The sequence below is a fragment of the Eschrichtius robustus genome, chromosome 14 (genome assembly GCF_028021215.1).
Source record: "Eschrichtius robustus isolate mEscRob2 chromosome 14, mEscRob2.pri, whole genome shotgun sequence".
Lineage (NCBI taxonomy): Eukaryota > Metazoa > Chordata > Mammalia > Artiodactyla > Eschrichtiidae > Eschrichtius > Eschrichtius robustus.
In genome coordinates, this window is record NC_090837.1 from 19,297,114 (window position 1) to 19,319,002 (window position 21,889).

Sequence of the window (21,889 nt, forward strand, 5' to 3'; positions counted from 1 at the left end):
CCATAGCAATCTTCCCACTCAGTCCCGACCTTAACGCCCTCTCTGTCTTTTGCATTCCCAGGGTGACGCTCTATGCTGAGTTCCTTCCCATGAAAGCCAGAGCTAAGTGTATTTTGCTGATTGAGGTAAGGAGGATGGTCTGGGATTCTGGATATCACTCAGTCTCTGAGCAGGAGATTCCCAGGTGTCTTGAGCCATAGGACAAGGAAAAGGAGTTTAAGAAAAATATAACAGATCCATTATGCAAGGATTTAAATGGATCATTTATGTTGATTTCAACATGGTTGTTTTGCAATATAGATAAATTCTTCCATTGACAAGAAATTCAATCTACCATCCCTGAAAAAACATGGTAGCAGGCAGGTAGTATGTCCTTCCTGAACTAGAAATGACTTTTATCTGAAAGTTGGTGCTGAACATTGTAGCTTGAGTGGACCAAACTCCTGCCCCTGCACCAGATTGACTCGTGTCTTGTGTGAGATCGCCATTCATGGCCATATCTGTGGCGAGTAGACTGCCTTAAAACTCTCTTAGACCATCCAGTCCCTCTCAAGCCCTCCCTCTGCCAGGGTCCTGTGACCCATTTTCCAACCATGATCTGGAAGATCTCAGGGCAAATACATAGCTGCCCAACAGCCCTCCTCCATGCAGTGGCAGTATTATTTGTCCCTGCTGGACACTGAGGTCCACAGTCACGACTGTCCCTAATCACCATGATTACATGACAGTATTGATCACACTCACCCCACAGCCCAACTTAACCATCCTGACTGTGTCTACCCCTGACCAATCAGGGTGGTAGTCAGCTGGTCCACACTGGTGTGGATGAACCAGTTTAAATATTGAAATGCATCTGCCAGCTGATCCTGAACCCTGACTGGCCCTCATTGCCTGACACCCTGTCCTTTCTAAGGACTCCCTAGAGCTCCCCATGATGCAGCAACTAAAGTCTGGTGAGGGTTGGGGGAGGTGTGTGACCAGGGTTCATTCTGATTGGCCAATACTGTATGGTGTCCACTCTGATTGGTCAGTGCTATAAATTGTTAGCCATTTTGACTGTCCCTCTGGTTGTCAGCAATTGAAATGGACTGTGGTTACTTTAAGCAAAAGGGGATTTAGGAAGGCTCTTGGGGGCTCCCAGATGGAGAAGATGAAGGACGATGTTTTGGAATGGACAATAGTTGTAGACTCAAGGTTGCAGCAGGAAACAACATACTCACATTAGGATAATTTGAAGAGGGTTTCTTTTCTTTGTTTTTTTTAAATTTAATTTTATTTTGTATACACCAGGTTCTTATTAGTTATCTATTTTATACATGTTGGTGTATAATATGTCAATCCCAATCTCCCCATTCATCCCCCCACCACCACCCCCGCTTTCCCCCCTTGGTGTCCATACGTTTGTTCTCTGTATCTCTGTCTCTATTTCTGCCTTGCAAACCGGTTCATCTGTAGCATTTTTCTAGATTTCACATGTATGCGTTAATATATGATATTTGTTTTTCTCTTTCTGAGTTACTTCACTCTGTATGACAGTCTCTAGGTCCATCCTCATTTCTACAAATGACCCAATTTTATTACTTTTTATGGCTGAGTAATATTCCATTGTATATATGTGACACATCTTTATCCATTCGTCTGTCGATGGGCATTTAGGTTGCTTCCATGACCTGGCTATTGTCAATACTGCTGCAATGAACATTGGGGTGCATGTGTCTTTTTGAATTATGGTTTTCTCTGGGTATATGCCCAGGAGTGGGATTGCTGGGTCATATGGTAGTTCTATTTTTAGTTTTTTAAGGAACCTCCATATTGTTCTCCATAGTGGCTGTATCAATTTCCATTCCCACCAACAGTCAAGAGGGTTCCCTTTTCTCCACACCCTCTCCAGCATTTGTTGTTTGTACGTTTTCTGATGATGCCCATTCTAACCAGTGTGAGGTGATACCTCATTGTAATTTTGATTTGCATTTCTGTAATAATTAGTGATGTTGAGCAGCTTTTCATGTGCCTCTTGGCCATCTGTATGTCTTCTTTGGAGAAATGTCTATTTAGGTCTTCTGCCCATTTTTTGATTGGGTTGGTTGTTTTTTTAATATTGAGCTGCATGAGCTGTTTATATATTTTGGAGATTAATCCTTTGTCCTTTGATTTGTTTGCAAATATTTTCTCCCATTCTGAGGGTTGTCTTTTCGTCTTGTTTATAATTTCCTTTGCGGTTTATAGTTTGCTTTTGCTTCAAAGCAAAAGCATTTAAGTTTCATGAGGTCCCATTTGTTTATTTTTGTTTTTATTTCCATTATTCTAGGAGGTGGGTCAAAAAAGATCTTGCTGTGTTTTATGTCAAAGAGTGTTCTTCCTATGTTTTCCTCTAAGAGTTTTATAGTGTCCAGTCTTACATTTAGGTCTCTAATCCATTTTGAGTTTATTTTTGTGTATGGTGTTAGGGAGTGTTCTAATTTCATTCTTTTACATGTAGCTGTTCAGTTTTCCCAGCACCACTTATTGAAGAGACTGTCTTTTCTCCATTGTACATCCTTGCCTCCTTTGTCATAGATTAGTTAACCATAGGTGCATGGCTTTATCTCAGGGTTTTCTATCCTGTTCCATTGATCTATATTTCTGTTTTTGTGCCAGTACCATATTGTCTTGATGACTGTAGCTTTGTAGTATAGTCTGAAGTCAGGGAGTCTGATTCCTCCAGCTCCATTTTTTTCCCTCAAGATTGCTTTGGCTGAAGAGGGTTTCATAAGGGGACTATTTATAAGGTCGCTGAAGGGGCAAAGGGAGAGAGTAATTAGCAGCCCAGAGAGAGAGAGAGAGAGAAAGAGAGAGTTGTATGGCAAAGGCTCTTGGAAAGGAGCTGTGACCTTCAGCCAAGGGATGCAGCCAGCCCATGACCACCCTGCAGAGAAGAAGCCAGAGGAATAAGCACCCCAATCCCTCTTTCCTCCCCATCTCCTGTGGGGCTCCCCATTGGCTGCACCCAATGTGAAGCCAGAGGACAGGGGGACTGTGGATGCAGTCCATACAAAGAGCAAGGTGGAAAAGGATGGAATGTGATTCAGAGAAGCAGACAGAAGATATTCAGCTCCACAGGGGAGAGACAATTCTGATAAAGGATACCGGGGCACTACTGGGCAAGGGAGATGGATGTGAGCAGACAAAAACCAATGTGTCCACTACTCTACTGGCCTCACACAATATTGATCATATTGATCTCCTTAACCAGAGCTGCCACATTGCACACTCCAGTGGGCACCATGCAAATATCATACAGTGTGGATGGTACCCTCAGGAGATAGAAAACATGGAGGCCCTGGCCCAACCATATGAGCCACAGGAAAAGTGATGGCCATTCTGACTTTCCTGACCCCCAAGGACCCCCTTACCCGCACGGATAACGTTGTCTACAATGATCCTGAAATCGCTCACTGTGTTGACCAATGCTGCCCCATTACTGACCCCCATTCTCCCATGCCAGGTGTTCTGGGCCATCGGGACAGTGTTCGAGGTTGTCCTGGCTGTGTTTGTGATGCCCAGCCTGGGCTGGCGTTGGCTGCTCATCCTCTCGGCTGTCCCACTCCTCCTCTTTGCTGTTCTGTGTTTTGTAGGTATCCTTTAAGACATCTCAGCCTTTGTTACTTGGTCTCCTGCCGTTCATTATATTTTGGTGGGGAGGGTGTGGAGGAGGGCACCAAAGCCACTTTTAAGATTATTTCTTTTAATCAGGAAATGAGACAAAGGAACAGGGCCTGGGGTGGGCCCAGTATGGGGTGTTGGGTTTCCTCCAGGCAGACACTGCTGGGATATTCTTGAGGGAGATATCAAGGGGATGGGGGATACCTTGCTCCCTCTCCCCGCACTACAAGAGCTACACTTAAGGTGAGTGTATTTGGAATAGTTGGGATTCTTAAGTTGCAAGTGACAAAACCCAGTTCAAACTGGCTTGAGTGAAAGAGACATATGATAGAATATTAAATATCTGGCTTCAGGCATGGCTGGGTCCAAGGGCTCAAATGATCCCTCCGTCTCATCTCTGCATAAACTACCCCCCACACACAGCGAGATCAGACCACACGTTTATCATTTCATGTGAAGACCACATCCATGAAATGCTTTACAGCCAGTGGGCCCCAAAATAAGCCTGTAGGGAGGTAGGTCTCATCTGTGATAAATGACATAATAATTACTGGTAATGACAATAGGTATTAATAATTACTTAGCATAACAGTGTAGCAGGCCCTGTGCCAGGCTCTTTATATGCATTATCCTATTTATTCCTCCCAATAACCACAGGAGGTAGGACTATGATGAACCCCTATATTAGTTAGGATGATACCAGCTGCTGTAACAAATAAAGCCTACACATTCAGTAACTTAACACAATAAGAGTTTATTTCTCACTCACAGAACAGTCCAGAATGGGTGCTTCTATTTGACAGGTGTGATTCTGGACCCAGGGTTCCTTCCAGCTTGTAGCTCTGCCACTGTCTAGGGCTTTGGAATCTTCTACATGTAGACTGAAGAAGGGCAGGTAGAGATGTATACTTAAATAACTTGGCCAGGAATATTCTGCTCTCGTGCCACTGGTGAAAGCATGTCACATGGCCATGCCTAGATGCAAGAGGTGCTGGGAAATGTAGTTTCTGGCTGGGCAGCCATATCCAAGGACAACTCTATACTATGGAAAGGGAAGCATGAATTTTAATGGATGCTAGCAATCTCTGCTATATTCTCATTTTACTGATGAGGAAACTGAGGCCCAGAAAGGTTGATTGACTTGTCAAAAGACACACAGCAAATAAACAGTAGAACTCATTTGAACCAAATCTTCTGACTCCAAGTCTCATACTCTCTCATTTCACAGATTGCTGTTGCTTTGTTTTATGGAGAGATCTCTATCTAGTCACTTGGGGTTGGGACTCTAGTAGGCCTAAAGGTCTTTCTGATTTCTTTCTGTCTCTTAGACTGAGTTTGCAAGACGATTCTAAACACAGGTGAGGTGTAGTTTCTTGAGAGATAGGGATAATGATGATGATGGTGAGAGTGGTGGACTTTTTTTCTTTTTTGGTGGCAGTCTTAATTTAATTCAGCTGTCACCTGCAACTCAGCAGCACCAAATTACAGTAATAGCAACGGCAACAGGAACAGATATATTAACCCATTCCGGGCACTGTGCTAAGCACTTTGTCTGGATTATCCCATTTAATCCTCTCAACAACCCTAAGAGGGAGGTTCTATTATTATCCCCATTTTATGGATGAGGAAATGGAGGCACAGAGAGGTCAAGTTATTGCTCAAGGTCACAGAGCCATTATAATCAATGGCAGTGCCAGGATTTGAAGCCAGGCTTCTGGCCCCAGAGCCTCCGGCCTTAAGGACTCCACACACACATGAGAGTGTATGGCTGTGACCGAGCATTCCGTTCTGCCCTAACTGGCCACATCTCGGTCTCCTGTCCTCATAGTGGCTGCCAGAGAGTGCAAGGTATGATGTGCTGTCCGGAAACCAGGAAAAGGCCATCGCCACCTTAAAGAGGATAGCCACAGAAAACGGAGCCCCCATGCCTCTGGGGAAACTCATCATCTCCAGACAGGTCAGTGCCTGGCGGACTGACTGCATGTTGCTACACGTGCTGGGAGCATGTGCATGTGAGTGGGTGAGGGGTGCAGTGGGCAGGATCTGCAAAAGGAATTTGGCAACCTCAGTCTGTGTATTTTCACTGCCAAGTCCTAAAAGTACCACCTGGAGAAGTGATTAGAGAAATGCAATATAATGTCCCATAATGGGTCCCGTAACTACTCCTGCTTCAGTTTCATCTTTCAACACCCATGAAGTCTGATTAGCAAATGTGATTGATCGGCAAAGGCTTGACAATAAAATCACATTAGAAAGTGCCACGATAGACTTAGATCCAAGACACCAAACCGCCCCTGTGTAGACGTCCTTAATGGATGGTGCACCGCTCCCCAGGCAACACCATCAGGGAATCCCCCACACTACAAATTGATGAGCACTTACTGCAGGTGCAAGTGGGGAGAAGGGAGCCAGATTAAAGGCTGCAGTCCCTGCCCTCAAGAATCAGCCATGTGGCTTAGAGAAACATCACAAATACCCTTAAGCAAACAACAGACCCTACAAAGAAATTATTATTATTATTATTTATAAATTTATTTATTTACTTTTGGCTGCATTGGGTCTTTGTTGCTGCAGCGGGCTTTCTCTAGTTGTGGCGAGCGGAGGCTACTCTTCGTTGTGATGCGCGGGCTTCTCATTGCGGTGGCTTCTCTTGCTGCGGAGCACAGGCTCTAGGTCTGCAGGCTTCCGTAGTTGTGGCATGCGGGCTCAGTAGTTGTGGCGCACGGGCTTAGTTGCTCCGCGGCACGTGGGATCTTCCCAGACCAGGGAACTTGAACCCATGTCTCCTGCATTGGCAGGCGGATTCTTAACCACTGCGCCACCAGGGAAGCCCTATTTTTAAAAAAATAATATCATTTTTCTGATTGTTTCTATATTAGGCAAAAAGAACTGAATGGAATTTCACCAGATTGAGAGGAAGTGCTAGGCAGGGTCTGACAACATAGAAACCAGGAGACATAGCCCAGATCTGCTTTGGGAAGCACAGGGTTGGGGTAGGGGGCATCCCAGAGAGTCTGGGGTGCAGGAGGCTCATTTAGTTGCCTTTGGGGAGGGACTGCATTCTCCCCCGTCCCTCCTGTGGGAAGATGCTCTGGATGGAGAAAGCATACAGTGATTTCAAATGTGTGTTGCAAAGTGACAGTGGCAAGCCTGGATGCTCCAGTTGTGGGCTTCTCTTTGGAAAGGAGCTGCTGCCGCAGGGGCCTCTCTGTGTTCCAGGGTACCCAGCAGCGGTGCCTGTTTTTTTGTTGTTGTTGTTGTTGCTTTATGGAGGTCACTGGGGCAGGTGCATAGCTGATGCAGCCAGGAGCAGCCAGGCCCAGAGAGAGAGTTCTCTCAGGTCCAGGAAGGCTCCAAGAAGGTGGTGAATCCCCCATCACCAAAAAGAGAAGAGAAGGATTTTCCAGAAAGCAGACCAATTCTCCAAAAGCCAATTTTTCTTGCCAATGTATCAGTTTACCAAAAACGTGTTTTAAGGATTATTCTTTTTGAATATATTTAGTAAATAGGAATAGATTTTTCCTATGTATATGCTAATACATATATCAATACATAGGAATATATTTTTCGTGTTTATATTAACACATATAATATATCCCGCAATAACTATATTAATGAATTCATTAAGTATATTAATGAATGAATCTATTCTAAAATATAGTCAATAAATACAAACATGCTCAAATATATTCAGTAAGCATATTAATGAGTAGTCTTTTTATTCAAGAATATATTACAAAATATTTTTGTTCACAAAGACAATATTCATGGGTAGATTAAACCACCTATAACCCATAATCTTTTAAATTATTATTTATTTATTTATTTATGGCTGTGTTGGGTCTTCGTTTCTGTGCGAGGGCTTTCTCCAGTTGCGGCAAGCGGGGGCCACTCTTCATCACGGTGCGCGGGCCTCTCACTATCGCGGCCCCTCCCGTTGCGGAGCACAGGCTCCAGACGCGCAGGCTCAGCAGTTGTGGCTCACGGGCCCAGTTGCTCCGCGGCATGTGGGATCTTCCCAGACCAGGGCTCGAACCCGTGTGCCCTGCATCGGCAGGCAGATTCTCAACCACTGTGCCACCAGGGAAGCCCCCATAGTCTTTTTTAAAAAAACTTTTAGCATGTTTAAATAAGTGAGCACTTCTCAAACTGCTAAGAATAATATGTTCATTAAATAAATCTAAGAAGATAATCCCAGTCATAGAATATATTTTTTAAATTATTTTTCTTGTTGATGCTTTTTAAAAATATTTTTATTGGAGTATAATGGATTTACAATGTTGTGTTAGTTTCAGGTGTACAGCAAACTGAATCAGTTATACATATACATATATACACTATTTTTTAGATTCTTTTCCCATATAGGCCATTACAGAGTATTGAGTAGAGTTCCCTATGCTATATAGTAGGTCCTTATTAGTTATCTATTTTATATATAGTAGTGTGTATATGTCAATCCCAATCTCCCGATTTATCCCTCCCCCCCAAGAATATATGTTTTAAAATAGAACATTGTAAAGCAAAGATTTGATAAATTAGTAAATTATATAAAATTGGCAAGTGAGTCATTTAGCTAATTGGTCTTTTGGCAAGTTGGCTTTTGGTGAATTGATTTTCAGCACATAAATTTTTGTCACCTTGACCTAGAGCTGGCTTTGGGTGGGGAGGGTGTGAAATGGCGGGAGGCATCTTGGACTGGTTGTTTGCTCCCTGGTCCATGGGATCGCCCGAGAGGCCTCAGAGGGGCCAAGCCTGAGGGGCCTGCTTCCCGGCTCCAGGATTCCAGGTTGGGGTGGGGTGTGGAATGTCTCCACCTCTGGACGTTGCTGAGTCCTGGCTGGAGGCCTCCCTGGGCTGGGGGGCTGAGTGCCGTGGATCTGAGTCCCGGGTTCCCGGAACGTGAGTGTCCAGCCCACCAGAAACCTCCCTCCCAGCCTCATGTATCCACTGGTCTCAGGCTACCAACTGGTGCCCACACATCCGCAGGGGAGGAGAGTAAATGGTATTCTTTGTCTTGAAACAGGAAGACCGAGGCAAAATGAGGGACCTCTTCACACCCCATTTTAGATGGACAACCTTGCTGCTGTGGTTTATATGGTAAGAGCTGTTTGTTGATTCTCGGGTCCCCCTCCTCTGTGCCCTGTTTTGGGTTTTAACTTGGAGGACAGAGAACTCTTCCATCTTGAGCAACATTTGCAAAACTGAGCATCACTTTCCTGACTTGTGTGTTATCCTGTTATTATTATTTTCTTAGCCTTTTAAAATTATTTTCTATACTATTATTTTCTTAGCCTTTTTTTAAATTTGACTCACTTTTTACTCAGATAAATGTCTTTTAAAAGGAAACTTTGTGTATCTGCTTTAAGGAAAAACTTTAATTGCAGGCCATAGACAGAAGTTGCTTTAATTAATTAATTAATTCTTACGGAAGTATAGTTGATTTACAATGTTGTGTTAATTTCTGCTGTACAGGAAAGTGACTCAGTTATACATATATATACATTCTTTTTCGTATTCTTTTCCATTATGGTTTATCCCAGGACATTGAATATAGTTCCCTGTATTACACAGTAGGACCTGGTTGTCCATCCATTCTATATGATATAATTTGCATCTACTAACCCCAAACTCGCAGTCCATCCCTCCCCCAGAAGTCACTTTTAAAGATAAAAAAGTGGCCCTCCGTAGCTTCGGGTTCCGTGTTCATGGATTCAACCAGACCACAGATGGAAAAGAAAAAAATTCCAGGAAGTTCTAAAAAGTAAAACTTGAATTTGCTGTGCACCAGCAACTATTCACATAGCACTTACACTGTATTAGGTATTATAAGTAATCTAGAGATGATTTGAAGTATATGGGAGGATTGTGTAGGTTATATGCAAATACTATGCCATTTTATATGAGGGACTTGAGCATCCAAGGATTTTGGTATCCACAGGGGGTGCTGGAACCCATCCCCCACGGATACCGAGAAGTGACCATACAGTAAAAAGTAGCTAAATTGCGACTTCCCTGGGGGCGCAGTGGTTAAGAATCCGCCTGCCAGTGCAGGGGACACGGGTTCGATCCCTGGTCCCGGAAGATCCCACATGCTGCAGAGCAACTAAGCCCGTGAGCCACAACTACTGAGCCCGCGTGCCACAACTACTGAATCCCGTGTGCCTAGAGCCTGTGCTCCGCAACAAGAGAAGCCACCGGAATGAGAAGCCTGCGCACCGCAAGAAAGAGTAGCCCCCGCTCCCCGCAACTAGAGAAAGCCCACGCAGCGACGAAGACCCAACGCAGCCAAAAAAAAAAAAAAGTAGCTAGACTGATGGTTTGCCAGGGGACAGAACCACTGTATTTAAGAGCCAGACAGAGGGACCTCGGGACGGCGGCAGCGGACGCGGCCTGAGGGAGCGGCTGGCTGCCGCCTCGCCCGCCGCGGGGTCCATGGCCTCACCAGCCATGTCCGGTGCGGTGCGCACCCTCAGCCGTTGCCTGCTGCCGCCCGAGGCCAGCGCCGCCCGCGATGCGGAGCGCAAGGCAGGGCAGCGCAGGCGCAGCCGGGACATCTACGCGGGGCTGGACCGCGAGCTGCGCGCCGTGCGGCGCCTCGTCAGGATCCTGCCGCTGGGCCCTGCGAGAGCGGCAGGTCCGCCTTCCTCAAAAAGATGCGCATCATCCGCGGCCGTGAGTTCGACCCGAGCGCGCTTCTCGAGTTCCGCGACACCATCTTCAACAACATCCTCAAGGGCTCAAGGGTTCTGGTTGATGCACGAGACAGGCTTGGTGTTCCTTGGCAGTATTCTGAAAATGAGAAGCAGGGGATGTTCCTCATGGCCTCTGAGAACAAAGCAGGGCTGCCCGTGGAGTCTGCCGCCTTTCAGCTGTATGTACCTGCTCTGACCGCGCTCTGGAGGGATTCTGGCATCAGGGAAGCTTTCAGCCGGAGGCGGGAGTTTCAGCTGGGTGAATCAGTGAAGTACTTCCTGGATAACTTGGACCGGATTGGCCAGCTGAATTACTTTCCCTAGCAAGCAGGACATCCTGCTGGCGAGGAAGGCCACCAAGGGCATCGTGGATCATGACTTTGTCATTAAAAAAATACCTTTCAAGATGGTGGATGTGGGCGGCCAGCGGTCTCAGCGCCAGAAGTGGTTCCAGTGCTTTGATGGGATCACCTTGATCCTGTTCATGGGCCCGTCCAGTGAGTACGACCAGGTCCTCACGGAGGACAGGCGCACCAGCCGCCTGGCGGAGTCCATGAGCATCTTTGAGACCATCGTTAACAACAAGCTCTTCTTCGTCTCCATCATCCTGTTCCTCAACAAGATGGACCTCCTGGTGGAGAAAGTGAAGACCATCAGCATCAAGAAGCACTTCCCAGGGCTTCCCTGGTGGCACAGTGGTTAAGAATCCGCCTGCCAGTGCAGGGGACACGGGTTCGAGCCCTGGTCCGGGAAGATCCCACATGCGGCGGAGCAACTAAGCCCGTGCGCCACAACTACTGAGCCTGCGCTCTAGAGCCCGCGAGCCACAACTGCTGAGCCCGCGTGCTACAACTACTGAAGCCCCCACGCCTAGAGCCCATGCTCTGCAACAAGAGAAGCCACCGGGATGATGAAGCCCGTGCACCACAACAAAGAGCAGCCCCCGCTCGCCGCAACTAGAGAAAGCCCGCGCACAGCAACCGAAGACGCAATGCAGCCAAAATTAAATAAATAAATTTATTAAAAAAAAAAAAAAAGAAGAAGAAGCACTTCCCAGACTTCAAGGGCGATCCCCACAGGCTGGAGGACGTCCAGTGCTACCTGGTCCAGTATTTCAACCGGAAGTGATGGAATCGCAGCAATCCACCTCACCACTGCCATAGACACGGAGAACATCCGCTTCGCGTTTCACGCTGTGAAGGACACCATCCTGCAAGAGAACCTGAAAGAATATTATGTTGCAATGAAAGAGGATGCCCCTCACTCTTGTGGTCCTTGAGCAGCCTGGCCGGCCACAGGCCAGATCTCCCCGGTGTCCCGGAGCGGGTTTCCCGAATCCGTGCCCTCAACACCTGGCTCAGGGATGCTGTGAGACCCACCACGCCGCCGCGCTCTAGGCCAAAGGACGTGACACTTTGATGTCAGCTACTGAATCCTGGGGACTAGTGAAACTGCTGAAAACCCCAGCGATCGCTTTGGTATTAATGTGTAATGCCTAATAATACAGCTTTCTTTCTTTTTACAGAAACTATTCCTTCTCTGACACAATGTAATTGAGGACTGTGTGTGTGTGCACGCATGCTCTGTCTTTAATGACAGAAACACAAAACCCGACGTCTTTGCAGATGGCTTTTCTCTCTAACTCGCGAGTACTTGGTGAGGAGCGTTGCCTGGTGGAGGTTTGTAGGAGGTGAATCGCGGGCTGTCCCAGCCACCTCCCCAGGGGAGCGCGTTGCCTTTTAAGTCTCTTGTGCCAGTGGGTCCCGGCTGTTAGATGAGAGGGTGGGAGTGAGAGCTGGCGGTGTGGACTTGACTTAATGTCCCCACAACCTGCGCTTTCTTCCCGCCCTGTCAGATCACCCCACGACACGACAGGACGCGGGGTGGAAGGTGTGCACACGGACGCTGCCGTGAACGGCCCCCTCCCCCCTGCACAGGGCAGTGCCTGCTACCTCTGTGCCCACCCTCCCTGCCCCTCGCCCAAGACTTAAACCAACTGGCCTTGCAGAGGCGTTGTCTCCGAGAGACACCTGCAGTCGGCTGCGGGGAGCCTTTCCTTCTTTGGAGGAAGCGGAGAGCTCCTTTCCGCTCAGGGGCTTTCGAGAGCTGGCGGCATTGCCAGCAGAGCCTTCGTTAACGCCGCCGGGCTCCGCGCTGCCTTCGAGGTTCTCATCAAGGTCTCTCGCTTCTACTAACAGACACACGTCGCAGGAAAACTGTCGGACGTGATCTCCTCTGAGTGAAACTGCAGAGGCTGTGAATGTTGACGCGAGCTGGTCAATCTCGCACTCAGTTAACTTGTCCGGTTTCTCTGTCCAGGTGTCTTTCACTGTGTAAAAAATACGTTGCATTCCAAACTGGTCCCCGCTGTGTATGACTCTACTCAAAAGTGTCTGGCGTGTTGAGGACTCTGCCTAGCATTTAAAAGAGAAAAAAGCTTCCTCTGTCAGTGGCACCAGAATGTTCCTGTGGTTTAGTAACCGTCCCTGGGCCCCATCCCCAGGCCACACTGTTCCCGGTCCTGTGTCCCTGGTGAGTGCCTCGCTCGCCTTCACCCAGCAGATAAACAGGGATCTTGTGGCAGATGCTGACCCAGAAGGAAAGGGAGGAAAAAAACTGCTTTTGAGTCAGCCTTGTTATCACAGGGTTTTAATGAGGAGACAACATGAAATCCTGTCTCTCTGGGCGCTCAAAGCTTCCTGTGGATGTTTGCTGGGGGTTCGGCTCTTTTTTTTTGGCTGGAGAAAAGTTGCTGTTTTTGTACTGCTTCCTATGGCTCTTCATAAACTGAAAGGGTGTGCCCCGGGCTCGGGGCCGATGACCGAGGTTTAAAGGAAAAAGAACATTCTCAATGGGCTGTGTCAGGGTGGCCCGAGACCCCGCTGTCACTGCTCAGAGGACCCTGTCCGGGGGCAAGAGCGCTCCTCGCCCGCCGGGTTCCAGGTCTCACACGTGTGTCGGGACCCACGCCCTTCCTCACCAGCCTGGAAGCACTCCCCGTGGCCCTGGCGGAGGAGGCGGCGGCCCTCGCGGTCGGCGTAGCGGGTAGAGGTGCCCGTCTGAAAGGCTTGCTGGCGAGTTGGGGTCAGCACGGTCGGCAAGCGCTGTTTGTCCTTTAAACCTTCTGACGCGGTTGCTGGTTTGCTTTCAGAGGCGGAAGCGAGTTGGTATAGACAGGGAAGCCGAGCGGACTGGGAAGCAGGGGGGGACGGCCCTGGGGGGGGGCTCCTGCCCGGCCAAGAACTGACCCGCTCTCCCCCTCTGCGGCCGGGCTCCCCTGTCTTCATGGCGAGCTGAGTGGACGACTTAGTCCTGCAAGGCTCCCGGCCCTCAATTCCGTGATTGGTCGGCATCCGAGAAGAAGATCGCTCTTTGCAAGGTCAACTGAAACCATTTACAGCCTTTCTACACATAGATTATAGTCACTTTTCTCTCCAAAACCTTAGGCTTTTCTATTTTATTTTATTTTGATTTCACTGTTACCCTTGATTATTGTCTTTTTTTTATTGAGATATTGGAGAAGCAGGAGATAGTTGTGCCTCATTTATTACTACAAAAATGTAACAATAAACTTCCTCAAACTAAGATATTTTCCTCACATAAGGACACATGTCCGTTTTTTACTGAAATATTTTTTTTAACCCTTCAGTTTGTAGAGAAATTGTTTCAAAGATATTGCGTTGTAGCTTTGTAAATTATAGAGATCTCTAGACTCCTTATTCTTGCAATTTTTTTACTTCTTTGATAAAAATGAGTCCGTTTATTTCAACTCCAAGATCAGGAAATAATCTTGAAACGAGATTACTAGTTATGACTGACTAACTTGGGCATCCTGGGAACAGACATTAACTTGGTATTGTGAGTAAAGGCACCGTTAGGATGAGAGCAGTCGGGGTGAATTGCTCGCCGCTTACACTTTGCACAGCATTTTAGCATTGGCAGTAGGGGCTGGTTTGATGATCTGACCACCTTCAGGTTCTGGATGTTTATTAAGATAAATCCTTAGTTTTCCTTTGCTTAATAGAAAATATCAACTCAGCATTCGAAGCCAAGCCAACATTAATTTTTCAGTCCCCAAAATTCAGAGCAGTTGGGTAACTCAAACCCTAATGTTCCCTGAAGGTTCATTACTTGTCGATCACGGTTTTTATTTCCACATGGGAAACAGGAGCGCTGTCACCTACACTGTGCTGAGCGGATGCCTCTGGAACACGACTTCAGGACAAGGAACAGCGGCAAACACATGTAAAGACACACCTGCTGCCCTGAGACCTGGGAGCCCGAGGAGAGGACCTGGTGATGGACGTGGACATGTCCAGAGACCGGAGGCTGGAGGAAGCCCAAGGGAAGGGAAGGGTGGGAACTCTTTCTCTGCAACCTCGTGGGGTGACTGTCCCCATCACAAAACGAAGAAACCACTGACGCAAAGTGTGAACCATTCCCAGTCGACAGAGCTCATGGAGCTCAGGATTCTCATGTAGAGAAGGCACATATGTATTGTCCAGTGGCGACTGCCTGGGTAGACGTTGTGTGCGTCCACGTGTGGGCCCCTAAACTGCCCACAGTGGGGAAGGCAGAAGCGCACCTTCACCCCAGGGAAACGTGCACTCGTCATTATCCACGCGGCTGAGGGCCAAGCTCTTTGGGTTCCAGTTTCCCCATTTGTAAAAGTTGGACTAGATCATGATGCTCAGCTCTGGCGCTGCAGTCTGATCACCTGAGGGGCTTTGCAAAGCTCCGGGCTGAGCCACTCAGAGACCGTGCAGTACAGGCATCACATGGACGCACTCTTGGTTTCCTGCGTGCTTGCTATGCAGCCGGGGTGAGGAGCCATGAAGCAGAGGACCGTGGAGGACTCCCTCCAGGCTGCTGGAATTGTGGTCTGCAACGTAGTGGCCCCCGAATCCTCCCCTCACTGTGACCTGCGACCTGCCTCAGGAAGAAAGTGATGCTGGGTTTTCTGTTGTGGTTTAAGTGAAGAGCAGAAGTTCCCACTAAGCTTTCGACTGTGTGTCGGGTGGTTCTTTCGGGCCTTTTGACGTCACCTTCTCCATAAGGCACATCAGATGCGCTCAGCAACCTCATTCTTCAGTGATGCCTGGAAATTTAGGGAGCTCTGTTTGAAGAAGAAGACAAGCCCTTTTAAAGTCTGCCTGGCAGCCCTAGGCAGAGGTGGGCCTTGCGTGTGGGATTCCTGCATTTCACGGACTCGGCGTTCCGGGCGCAGGCCCTGGTGCCAGGGTTGGTGCTGGGCCTGCAGCTGGGAGGGCTGAGAGCTCAGCCCCCCCGAGCAGGGGCTGCTTTTACTGACTGCATTTGTGCAGCACCTCCTGGGCCCTGAAGAAGGTGATGGCGGATCCCCAGAGGAAAGAGCTGCTTGGTTAAGGCGGCTCAGAGGCCGGCACTTGCTGTGTTAACGGCCCTTAACGGCAGGTGGCACGTGGTACGCGCTGAGTTCAGGGAAGTGGTGAGACTCGCTGTGGGTGGAGTGGAGCCCGTGGGGCGTGGAAGGGCCACTCCGCCTCCTCGGTCCCACTGTCGGTGTCTGTTTCCTACCTTCTGCTGGAGGAGGACTTCAGGTCACGCAAGGCCCGGCTGCTCGTATGGGCCCTTGCTCTCCTGCCAGGTCTCGCCCTCCAGAACCCGCTAGAACTTAGAGTCTGGGTGTCCACTGGTGCTCAGGATGGCATATCGAAATAGGTGGTTTTGGTTTCCACACCATGTCGGCATCTCTTCAGGTGAAAACTTACTTGAAAGCACAACAAGTTGCTACCTGCCTGAAGCACCCCCAGTGCCTGCCTCTCGCTGGATGACACGGGATGCTTCACACCCAGAGCGGCTCCTCGGTGTGGGCCGCACACCTGCAGGGGTTCTGCTGACCCTGACGGTGGTCGCGAGCCCCTAGGAGAGTGGAGCGCTGCTTAGCGTGGGAACATCCTACGCGAGGCTCCCGCCCCAGGTTACAACGGGAAGGAGCGGGATGTTGCCAGGCCCGAGTGAGTTCTCAGACCTCCTGGCAGGATGGACGTTCCTGGGAGTTGGCGTCTGAGTATAGCAAGGGGTAGGAAATGGGGTGGAACTCAGACATAGACCATGAGATTCCTGCCCCAAAACACAGTCCTGGTAGGCAGCAGGGCCCTCCCCGGAAGCCTGTAATTAGGGTGTAGAGTAGCTGAGAACAGGAGGGAACTGCTCTTGTATCCCATCCTGACCTCTGGTGACTCCCTCCTCCTCCTCAAATCCAGCAATGACCTTGGCACGTCACTGTGAGGTTCTTATTACAGGGCCCCGAAGACTTTGCATCTGTTGCCGTAAACGCGGCCCTGTGGCTCGCTTCACAGAGAAGCGCACACCTGGCTCCCCCTGGAAATTGGGTTCTCCGCTTCTGATCTGGTTATGAAGGTAGTGTTTTTATTCTGGTGGTTTTCTTTTGTGTGTGTGTGTGTAACACAAACCACAGTGAAACACTAGAGCAGCTACTGGGTGTTCCTGGACCAGCCCGAGTTTCCTCCTGGGCGGGCGAGCGGCCAGCACTCTGATTGCACAGCCAGCAGAGTGTAGACAGGGCTGAGCCGCACGGGCTCACAGTCATCCTGGTCTGTCTGTTCCAGGCTTGTCACTCAGGCGCCTTTTTACTAACACTGAATTCACTTTATTTTGTGCTTTCAGAAGCTGATTAATTCCCCCAAATAAACATAACCCCAGCTATTCACAGTCATGGTGGAGGTTTCCCGCGGGACCGAATTTCCCGGCAGGTCGCAGAGCCAGACCGCTCTGGTGACCGGGGAGGCGTGGACCGCGCATCCCACCTGGTGAGGCTGACCCAGAGTCCGGCCGAGGGAAGTCCAATGTAGGGGCAGCTGAGGGCATGACCCTTGTGAGTCGTGGGAAACAGGCCCTCAGCTCTGGGTTCTGGTGCTTCCTGGTGCTGGTCCAGGGGCTCAGCTTTTCAGCTAACTTCAGAATTTCTCCAGTCGGGAAGGAACTGAGAATGGGGTTCCAGGAGGCCCCGTTTTGTGATGCGCAGCGCCCACCCTGAGTGGTGACAGGCCCGGTGTGCCGCCGTGGCAGCCTGGGCGCTCTAAGGCATCTCACAGAGCCGCCACGTGTCCGTGCAGGTGAACCCTCTGCCCTGGGGCCCCACCTGCTCCGTTCAGTGCCCGGGCCCCCGGGGAAGCCTCCCGCAGCCTCGGGGTGACGCTGGAGGTCTCCCCACCACCGCCTGTCAAGCTGCCCTCAAAAAAGGTCGGTGCCCACGGTGGGCAGAGAGCACTGTCACCTAGGAGACTCTGGAACTCAGATCACAAAAGTGGAACCAGCCTTGATCTGACAGTCGGGCTAACAAAGCTGGTTCTCCATGGCTTCCCTCCTCACCCAAGCTTTCTGGTTGAGCCCGGGCACCTTTTCCAGGTTCACCTGCAAACAGGTGGCCAGAGCTCTCGCTGCGGAGTCTGTGGAAGCCGGGGGCGAGGCCCGCCCCGGAGTGCTCACGGGCAGCCTGTGAAACTTTCTCCCCATCATCTTAACTGTTAGATTCTCTAACAAGCCTGTTTATCGAGAAATTTAAAATAGATCTCTACTGAGTCTGCCCATCTCTAGGATCTTAAAGCATTACCTTTTGACCTGTTATACAAATGGCAAAACATTCCAAGTGTCTTTTCCTTCACTCCATTCGAAGCAGCTAAAATTGGCAGGCATGTTATTCTCTGTTGACACCACTGCAACCAGGGAGTTCAGTGCTGTGTGCTCGGCCCCCTCCTCTCTGCCACGTCCTCAGCTGTGCTGTGCTGTGGCCCGTGTAGCGCGTGGGGGACCCCGCAGAGGGAGCAGGGCCGCAGGGGTGATCAGAGGCGGCGGCGGCTGCAGAAACGGAGCTCTGGGCTCTTCCGGGGTCTCTACACTCAGAAAGGAAATTCAAGGGCAACAGCCAAGTGCCAGGTCACTGGCACCGCCCCTGGGGTGTCGCTGCAGCTCCACACCTGCCCCCATAATGGCACCGACAGTGGGGAACAGGCCTCGGTTTACGGATGCTGTGTTCCAGGTTAAGAGATACATGATGCAGTGTAAAAAGTGTATTGTATAGCTACGGGGGTTAGTTCAAATGTATTTTGTATATACGACTTTTATAAATCTGTTAAAATTTGCCTTAAATTACAAAAAAAAAAAAAAAAGAGAGAGAGAGAGGGGAGGTGTTAGGGACTCGTTAGCCCGTAAGTAAGACTGAGATACAATTAAAGAATCGAAAGGAAACGTAAAGGAATCTGTTTTTTTCACAAAGAGATTTAATACTTTTTCTGTATCCATCCCCCTCTCCATTCATATTGCCTTGGGTACCACCAGCAGCACAAGGCCAGTATTTTGGGAACCACTGATTTGGTCAACATGGGCATTCTTAGAACTTTCAGTTCTTGTTCCACTTTTTCTTAAATAACAACCTTGGCATTGGCTGGAGGGCATTTGTAGTGAGTAATTACCTTACAGTCCACAGCTAGTCAAATTTCAGCCCTTCTTTCAATTCTTTCTACCATTAATGCTGTAATTTCTACAGCATTAACAGTGCACAAAATTAGCCGGGTTGAGACTATGTGTCCTGTTTTCAACAGTTCTCACTTTTCCTATTCACCTTTGAGCAGAGGTGCTAATTAGCAGGGGAGTGTCCTCAAAGAGGTCAACTGCAGGGAAGAGGAGGGGAAAGCTTTGGTAATACAAAGCACGGGGCTCCAGCTCTGCCCCCCGCATTCCTGAGATCTGAATCAACTCACCAAGCCTTTATTAAACACCTGCTGTGTGCCCAGTACAAGTATGGAGCTGGCAGGATATTTTAAAAGGTGGGGAAACAGAATTGAGAGCATCAATCTTTGAGTGCATGTGATTCTGTTGGGCTGACACTACTTAAATACTAAGCAATTAGAGACTAATTTTAGAATACTATAGAAATCACATTTGCGAGCGCATGTTGTAACTCAAGGAAAGTAATCATCGGCTCCTGATTATGACTGAGCTCCCACGTAACTGTACCACAGGATGAGAATATTCCAGCCCTACAGACGCGAGTATTCTGGTTCCAAGGACGGTCGGGAATTAGTTAACTGCGTCATTCTGATCTGAAATGCTCATGAAGTTTGCAGACTCCACATTTGACTGGGCACACAGCAGGTGTTTAATAAATGCTTGGTGAGTTGACTTAGCTCTCAGGAATGCAGGGGCAAAGTTGGAGCCCAGTTCTGCATACAGTTTTACCCCTGCTATTCAAAAGTAGAGCGTTGCAATGAAAGCTTTCCTAAGCTGAAGTGGCATAAAGAGAAGTAATTACCTGAGGACATGTCTTAGTAATAAAAGAAACAAAATAAATGGAGGTAAAGCACAGATGCTCATAGACACAGTTCAAAGCTAATGGCAGCTTGAATCTGAAAAAGAATGTATATATAGGTATAACTGAATCACTTTTCTGTACAGCCGAAATTAACACAGCATTGTAAATCAGTTATACTTCAATGAAATAAATTGAAAAAAAAAAAAAAGCTAATGGCAGCTTGATGCTGAGGTGCTGAGTGTAGTTCCCGGGAAAGGAGCTTGGTGGCGCTACTCTCGCTGCTTGGGGCAAGTGCTGCCTCTATAAAATAAGCGCTGGATGCTATTTTCGCTTTTCCCTTTTTTTGTAAAAGTGAAAATCCAAAAAAAGAAAAAAAAAGTGAAAATCCTCTTCGGATTTCTTCTGGCGAGCAAAACCAGGTACTAATGTAGGTCTTTCGTAAAAGCGAAGTGCAGTAAAGCAAACTTTCGAAAAAGTAGGGGCTACCTATATTATTAAATATATCTCCCTCCTCCTCCCTATTCAACTCAACCCAGAAGCCCTGACATCTGTTGACATCTGTCAAAATGACTGTTTCCTACCACGTTTTGGTTCCCCCATTTTTTTCCCCTCCTTTTACCGGTTGACTGAACAGCCTTGGAGGTAGCTTTATCTGTGATAGAATTCAGTTCTTGATCTTTCAAAGGACACAGGATCACTTCCCTTTATCACATCATTACGCTTTGTACCAGCCATCTTCCTGCTCAAGCGGTCCAGGAAAGCCCCCCAAAGGCCCAGTGTGGCCTGAGCCCAAAGCCTAGTCTCTGCTGCTAAAACTGCAAGTCCTTCCAGAGGGGTTAGGGAATGGGGACCTGCATTTCTCCCATCATTTCCTTACCTTTCTTGCTTCCTTCCTGGCAGGTTTTCCAATGCATTCTCTTACTATGGATTAGTTCTGCTCACCACTGAGCTCTTCCAGGCAGGAGATGTCTGCAGCAGTGAGTATCAACAGCCCTTTAGCAGTTCACACCGTCCCCTCCCGCCCCTCCCCGCTTCCAACACACGAGGTCATACACACACCCCCAGCCCAGGTTCTGCCCTCACAGGGCCTGGCCTCGCACAAACTCCAGGGAGAAAGTTTCTGCAAAATCTGAGCATGAAAGAGCTGGGTTGTGGTTTCCAAGACGCTCTGTAGGAACCTGGACCTTCCTGTCACGGTAGACCTGACATTAGAGCAGAATCACATCTTATGTCCCCTAAAGAGGTCCGTGAAGTACAGCCCTGAGTTTTATGGCTGTGACCCTGTGTAGCCATCCTCTGCGTGTGCATCAAGTCTGAGAATGAGGTTGGAGCTCAATCCTGGCCACACAACAGAATCACCTGGGGGAGCTTTTCAACAAAGTCAGTGCCATTTAAACAATGCCCAGGCCAATTTAATCAGCGGCTTTGTGGGTAGGGCCCAGGCATGAGTGGGTTTGAAAAGCTCCCTAGGTGATTCTGTTGTGGAGCTGGGGGTGGGAAGCACTGGACAAAAGGAATGAATAAAGAGCAAAGTCTATATACAGATGTCTGGACTTCAAACCAATCTGTCTTTAAGGGAATATTAGATTCCTAGCATTGAACCCGGGATGGGGGATAAAGGGATCAAATTCTTGCCTGTTTGCGGGATTTGTCCAATTACCTTTTTCATATGAAGCCTCTATAATCTGACTTAATAGTTTTGTTGATTAGTATAAAGTTTTAATAATACAGCAGAATCACATCTCGCTGGGAGGTGTGGGAGAGTCTTAACTGCCCTGAGGAAGCAGTTCAATTATAAATTCGGGGTTTGGTATTGACTGAGCCTAAATCCTTTGCCTCTGTGGCCGAACACAAGTTCCTGTGCCTGACGCACAGTGAGGCCAAACAAACTGAAACCGTCGTAGTTTGGAGCAGAGAAAGGTTTATGGCAGGGCTGAGCAAGGAGGACGGGTGACTCGTGCTCAAAAACCCTGAACTCCCCGATGGTTTGTGGGGGGGGGAGAAGTTTTTAGAGGCAGAATTTGGTGGGGGGGAGGGCCGCAGGGTATGTGACTTTCTTCTGATTGGTTGGTGGTGAGGGAACTGGGTGATGTTCCAGGAATCTTGTGCTCAGCCTGAAGTTACCATCCTCAGCCTGGGTGAGGGCCTCAGTTCCTGCAGAAGAACTCAAAGATATTGTTCTGTATATTCCTTGAGGAGGAACCAGGACTCTGCCCCAAGGCTGCACTATTGTTTCTTGACA

At 48.6% G+C, this 21,889-nt stretch overlaps 1 protein-coding gene and 1 pseudogene across 2 annotated transcripts in view; both read left to right on the forward strand.

Moving 5' to 3' along the window:
- SVOP (SV2 related protein) overlaps window positions 1–21,889 on the forward strand; it is an 84,602-nt gene that overhangs the window by 48,135 nt on the left and 14,578 nt on the right. The window contains exons 7-11 of one of the 2 annotated variants that reach the window (XM_068563594.1): window positions 62–125; window positions 3,485–3,610; window positions 5,471–5,599; window positions 8,666–8,739; window positions 20,548–20,624. In XM_068563594.1, the coding sequence (XP_068419695.1) occupies window positions 62–125; window positions 3,485–3,610; window positions 5,471–5,599; window positions 8,666–8,739; window positions 20,548–20,624 (470 nt within the window). The remainder of the gene's footprint in view (window positions 1–61; window positions 126–3,484; window positions 3,611–5,470; window positions 5,600–8,665; window positions 8,740–20,547; window positions 20,625–21,889) is intronic. The other variant, XM_068563595.1, reaches the window with a different exon arrangement.
- Window positions 9,816–11,841, forward strand: LOC137776895 (guanine nucleotide-binding protein subunit alpha-12-like; annotated as a pseudogene).